The sequence below is a fragment of the Camelina sativa genome, chromosome 6 (genome assembly GCF_030686135.1).
Source record: "Camelina sativa cultivar CO46 ecotype springtype chromosome 6, ASM3068613v1".
NCBI lineage: Eukaryota > Viridiplantae > Streptophyta > Magnoliopsida > Brassicales > Brassicaceae > Camelina > Camelina sativa.
Window position 1 is genome coordinate 3,035,805 of NC_141885.1, and position 6,173 is coordinate 3,041,977.

A 6,173-nucleotide genomic window follows, 5' to 3' on the forward strand; every position below is an offset into this window, starting at 1 on the left:
TTTATCGGATTGTTAAAACGCTTTTGTTTATATTTCTATTCATGAAGTTAAAGCTATTTATTTGTAAACATTTATAAGCCAATCTTAGATTTGAGATTTCTCAATTTTTATTTTATTAGTGCATTTTTCTATTTTATCATTGTATAAACCATAACTTTTACAATTAATCCAATTCCAAAAAAGAAAGTTCATATTTTCAATAATTCAATATATCTAAAAATAGTTACAAAAAGTATTATGTGGCGTAGCGCGGATCTAACCTAGTATACATAAAATTTGGATATATAGAAATACTATCTACATGTTTCCGTGTGTAGATAATTCAATCTGCAAACCAACTGTTAACATGTTGACGGAGTTGTTGTTGGTTGGAACTTGAGATCAAACAACGTAAATGAGCTCATTATAAGTTAAGCTTTCAATAATTGTTAATTATATCATTGTTACCACCTAATTTCTTCTACTATTTTTTTGGTCATATATCATTTTTAATAGCAAGATAATTATGCAATAAATGTAAACCACTTAACTTATAATTATTATTGTTGCCACCTAATTCTAACAAGGGTTCAGTCATATATAAATTTTGACTGTAAGATAACTATTTGGCCACACAAGACAAGGGCCACAATGACAAAGCAGCCAGCACAATATTTTTGTTTCAAACTCAAAGAAGATAATGATTTAACAGAACTCTATATAAGGATAAACAAAATAAATAATTCTTAACTTGGCCTTTATTCAGTGATGAGTACTATTTTTTATTTTTTATTTTTTAATGATGAAGGACTGGGATAAGCTCAAGGGGAGTTTTTTTAATAATAGTGGCATCACCAGCTTCTTCCATGTCCATGTCTTGATTCTCCTCAGGTAATCTCCAATCAAAGAAGTAAAGCAATTTCAAGAGTCCCAATTCAACGGTTGAAATCCCAAAAGCTATCCCTGGACATATCCTCCGACCAGAACCAAATGGTAACATCTCAAAGTTATTACCTTTGTAGTCAATAGGAGAATTGATAAACCTCTCCGGATTAAACTCTTCAGGGTTTTCCCAGAGTTCTGGATCTCGCCCTATCGACCATGCGTTAACCAAAAGAATGGTTTTCCGAGGAATGTCATAGCCTTGAATCTTGATATCAATCTTGACATAATAATACTTCAAGAAGAAACAAGATGAAATACAGAAGAATCGACATTATGCGTTTTGCGTTCTGTTTTTTTTTTTTTTTTTTTTTTCTTGATAAAGAAACAGAGTATGAAGATAATAAAGGGAAGAGAGCTAAAGGCGTCTTTGACCATGTCAACTTAACTCCGTGACTCAAAGTGACATACTAGTATAAAGTTAACATTTCAATTATTGTCTTGTAAAGTTTAGATATGCTTTGAGAGGCTTTTAGATTTACGAACATCAAATCATTCAATGATGCATCAAACCCAACTTTTATAGTAAAATAAATAGTACTCCAATCTTAAATTATTGAAGTTAACAACCCAATTAGATCCATGATTTCAACGTCAAATTAACATATATTTTAACATTCCTTTGTTTTAGTTTTGCTTAGTGTTTAGAATTAAGAAAATGGTGTAAGCCACAACTCACAACACAAACTTCTCTGTTGTTTATGTACAGCAGCACCCAACATTACACAAACAACTATAGAGAAAATGGACTAAATTATTCTCTAACTAACCAACTTACACTAGTCTTACTTACTTGCTTTAATATTTGCTAGGTTCGAGAAAATAGACTAAATTATTCTCTAAAAATTTTCACCAATTTATTTTGTTTTTTTAAAGAATTGTTAGGTGCTAATCGGACGTCCGGTGTAGATCTAGACCCTAACGAGAAAATGACGAATTAAACGAGAATTAATTAGAAATTGATAAAAATAAAAATATATAATATTATATTATATATGTATAGTTTAACCCATGTTAAGAAAAAACACCAAATAACATACAAAACTATAATATTGTATTTAAAATTGCAATAAACACATGAAAACGTATTTTAAAGATAAAATTTTATGATTTTTATTAAAATTTAAACATAAGTGTAGAACGTAAAATCTTTCAATCTAAATATCTGAATAACAAAAAAACAGTTGTTTTATAATTCCAATCTAAAAATAACTGAGTCATGCAAAATTAGGCATTAGGCAAGGAGTTATCGGATAACTTATTTCTTCAAAGTATTAGTTATTAATTGAAACAAATAGGGTGAACCTAACGGGCGGATCTAGTAAGAGAGTATGGGGCTTAGCTAATTCCACTAATTTTTTTTTTTGTGTGTATTTTTAGTTATAAATTATTATATGACCCTTTAAATTTTGTAGTTTGACCTCTCTAAATTTTGTAATTTGACTCTTCTAATTTTTTTTATATTGATTTTGACCCTTACAAATTTTGCATTTTTACCATATTTTAGATTAAATTTCTATTTTGACCCTCCGAAAATTATATTTCTACCTCTATTTTTTTTTAAAAAAATTCATTTTAACCCACCAAATTTTACATTTTTATTCTTTTAAAAAAAATTATTTGAACCCCTCTAAAATTATTTGCATTGAATAATTGGAGTTAGGGGAAGATTTGTTTAAAACTAAGACATATATTAGTTTTTTCGGGAACCCAAAGGTAACTTAACAACTCCAACAACTTCATTAGACTAAAGTTGACTAATATTCTCGTAGTTTAGTTCGATAACCAAAATTGTACTATTAGACTATTAGTCAACAATTCCCCACAACAAAATAACCAAAATAACATTTATTCAGAAATTGGGACATCAATGAAAAACTGGGAGAAGTTTAAGAGGAACTTTCTTAATAATTGTGACATCACCAGCCTCTTCCATGCCAATATCTTTATCCTCTTCAGGCAGTCTCCAATCAAAGAAGTAAAGCAAGTTCAAGAGTCCCAATTCAACAGTCGCAATCGCAAAAGCTATCCCTGGACATATTCTCCGACCAGAACCAAATGGTAACATCTCAAAGTCATTTCCTTTGTAGTCGATAGGACAATCGATAAACCTGTCCGGGTTAAACTCCTCAGGGTTTTGCCAGAGATCAGGGCTTCGTCCTATCGACCATGCGTTAACCAAAAGAAGTGTTTTGCGAGGAATGTTGTAGCCTTGAATCTTGAATTCTGCCATTGTTTCTCGTGGAAGTAAAAGAGGAGATGCTGGGTGTAGTCTTAAGGTTTCTTTGATCACAAGCTTCAAGTACTGGAGCTTATCAACGTCTTCTTCCTTGATTCTTTCATTTTGTTTGATTCCAATGCATGTTCGGATCTCATCTTGAACTTTGTTCATCACCCGTGGGTTTTTAATAAGCTCTGCCATTGCCCAAATCATGGTGATGGCGCTTGTGTCTACTCCAGCAAGATATATATCCTAGGTCAACAACGTACGACACAAAATGGTTAATGACATATTTAAACTCGTAAAAAGTATACCATAGTATTAAAAAGTATTAAAGGTCTAATTTTATAGATGGATCATTATTTAATTTTGACATACTGTATAACAAAGTTTACGTTTGAGAAAGTGTTCAGAATCTTATATCGATTTACATAATAAGCCTTACTCTCTAATTTGTCAAAAAAAAAAAAAAAATGCTTACTTGGATGATTCCTTTGAGATTATCAATGGTGAGCTTGAAAGACTCATATGGTTCTTCTTTATTTATCATTTCTAAGAGTGAGTCAACGATATCAGGACGGTCACGAGTTGTTTCTTCTATAGGGTTTCTCAGGTGATCATCAATAATATGATTCAACAAAGTATCAACCTCGACGAAAACTTGGTGAAGTTTCCTATGACGTCCTGAAACAAAGTCCATAAACCATCCCACACCAGCAGGGAAAAGATCAGAGCTACTTAAAGATCCAACTTGTTGGACATCAAACATGAGTTCTTTGATCTTTTCCTTATTGACATGCTTGTTCTCGTCCAAATGCTGCCCGAAGGTAGATCTGAATATGATACTTCCAACTAGATAGAAAATGGTTTGGCTCAAATCAACTGTACTCTTCTTCTGACTTGATTCTTTAAGTTTCTTGACCATCAAATCATTCTCTTCTTCTCTTATGTACCTAAAAGATCGAACCTTTTTCGTGCTGAAAAAGTTAAGAACAGAAACTTTGCGCAGCTCTCTCGAAACCTCACCGTATGACGCAAAGGCGATGTCTTTACCATCACGCCAGAATTTTGATGAGGCGTTGGTCTTAGGTCTGGTACAACACTCAAGGTCATGTACTTTAAGTGCTTCTTCAGCCGCTTGGCTCGATGAGATCACAACCAAATCGAGAAAACCTAGACGGAGAAGCATCACGGGTCCGTGTTTCTTGGAGAGATCGTGAAGCCATCTGTGAAGCATCCCTTGTAGCTGATGTAAGTTTCCGATGATCGGAAGCTTCTGTGGGCCAGGAGGAAGATTCTGTTTGGAATCTTTGATTTTGTTCATTAATATTAACGTTAATAGAACGGGAGGAAGAAGAAACAAGATGAAATACAGAAAAATCGACATTGTTTTCGTTTTCCTCTGTTTTGTGTTCTACTTTTGGTGATGTTGAAACAGAGTATTCAGACTATAAACAAAACAACGACGGCAACATAAGTCAGAGTCAATAATACATATAAAGTCACTTGTCATGTAGTGTTTGTGAGGATAAGCTTTGAAATTTGTCTTCAAAATATGTGAACTTCTACTAGTCAAACACTTTTTAAGTTCGAAACTATTCAAATTGTTTTCAAAGAAGTGCAAAACAATAAAAATAAAAACAAATAATATCAACAACCCAATGGTCCTCATGATGTACCATTAAAACTACATTTATTTCAACAACATATACAATTAATTAGTGAAACAGATACTACTTCCGTTTCAAAATATAGGATGTTTTAGTTAAAACACACATATTAAGAAATAGTTACTTTTAAAAAGTCTAACCAATCATAAACAAGACTGCATCGTATAAGATATAATTTTAATCTAAAAGTTGCATAGAAAGTTGGAAACATCCTATATTATGAAACAAAAATACTTCTCTAAACATCCTATATTATGAACGGAGGGAGTAATATATAGTAAAAACTACGTACTTTCTTTTGGCTCAATGTTAAAATCTATTTCTACCATAATTTAATACTAAATTTGAAATGATAGTCTAACAGTGTAAATAAATTAAGAATAAAAATGTAAAAAAGAAATGTCTAAACCATAAAAAAATAATAATTTAGAATTCTTTTTAAAACACTAAAGATAAGATAATATAACTAAATACATAACCAGGGGGATGTAGTGAGGGAGTATAGCTGACCCACTAAATTTTGTTTTTTTGGTGTATTCTTAGTTATAAATTATAATATGTCCTTCTAAATTTTGTATTTTGACCCTTAAAAATTTTGTAGTTTGATTTTGATCCCTACTAATTCTGCATTTTTACCACATTTAAGACTAAATTTCTATTTTGACCCTCCAAAAATTACATTTTTACCTGCACTAAAAAATAAAATCTCATTTTAACCCTCTAAATTTTGTATCTTTGTCCTTTTATATAAAAAAATTATTTGGATCCCTCTAATTTTTTTTTCTGGCTCCACCACTGTACATAACCTAAGCATGGACAATTCCTAGAATATATCTTGTTACAGTTACAAATGAACATGAAAATGTCAGAATTAAAAGGATGATTGAGGTGGTGATACCCTATCTGCAACTAAGAGTCAGATGGAAGGAGAAGGACGTACAATGCGAACGGCCGGTCAATCCACATAATCAAGCCAAGGAAAGGCAAGATTAGCTCAGCCATCTGGTGGGCGAAGTCAATATAATTTGCTAAGAAAGCATAAATCAAGATCAAGTCAAAAATGCTATCACGAGAGTGATTTTCCATGAGACAGGAAAGATCAGCCCAAAGCAAGGCTATCATTAACTTCTATTAGTATGGTCGATAATCCATCAAGAACAAACTTAGAATTACTGAGAGAACTTGTTTCGGGACGACCCAATAAGGGTAAGTGTCGTGGGTAATTTTAGGAAGGTTATATTTAATTACTTAATTAGTTCCTTGATTAAGTTAGTTGAAAATGTTTATTAGTAATTATAGTGTATGTTAGAATTACTTAGAAATAGATGATTATTTCTAGCATTGTGCCATGTTAGTCAGGT

At 31.8% G+C, this 6,173-nt stretch overlaps 1 protein-coding gene and 1 long non-coding RNA gene across 2 annotated transcripts; one reads left to right on the plus strand and one right to left on the minus strand.

Moving 5' to 3' along the window:
* Window positions 1-727: 727 nt before the first annotated feature.
* LOC147942188 (uncharacterized) lies at window positions 728-1,416 on the plus strand. Its single transcript, XR_015560335.1, has 2 exons — window positions 728-972; window positions 1,045-1,416. It is a non-coding gene; the product is annotated as an uncharacterized LOC147942188 (long non-coding RNA).
* Window positions 1,417-2,638: 1,222 nt separating this feature from the next.
* Window positions 2,639-4,609, minus strand: LOC104790251 (cytochrome P450 71B3). Its single transcript, XM_010515964.3, has 2 exons — window positions 3,624-4,609; window positions 2,639-3,394 (listed from the first exon to the last, which is right to left on the minus strand). The coding sequence occupies exons 1-2, from the start codon at window positions 4,527-4,529 to the stop codon at window positions 2,789-2,791; spliced, it is 1,512 nt and encodes a 503-aa protein (XP_010514266.1). The 5' UTR covers window positions 4,530-4,609; the 3' UTR covers window positions 2,639-2,788.
* Window positions 4,610-6,173: the final 1,564 nt, after the last annotated feature.

Bases quoted from the DNA above. Each gene is read 5' to 3' on its own strand.
- LOC104790251 (XM_010515964.3), bottom strand. From the start codon at position 4,529: ATGTCGATTTTTCTGTATTTCATCTTGTTTCTTCTTCCTCCCGTTCTA. The intron at 3,395-3,623 runs GTAAGCATTTTT...TTGTTGACCTAG, and splicing joins ATCTCAAAGGAATCATCCAA to GATATATATCTTGCTGGAGT.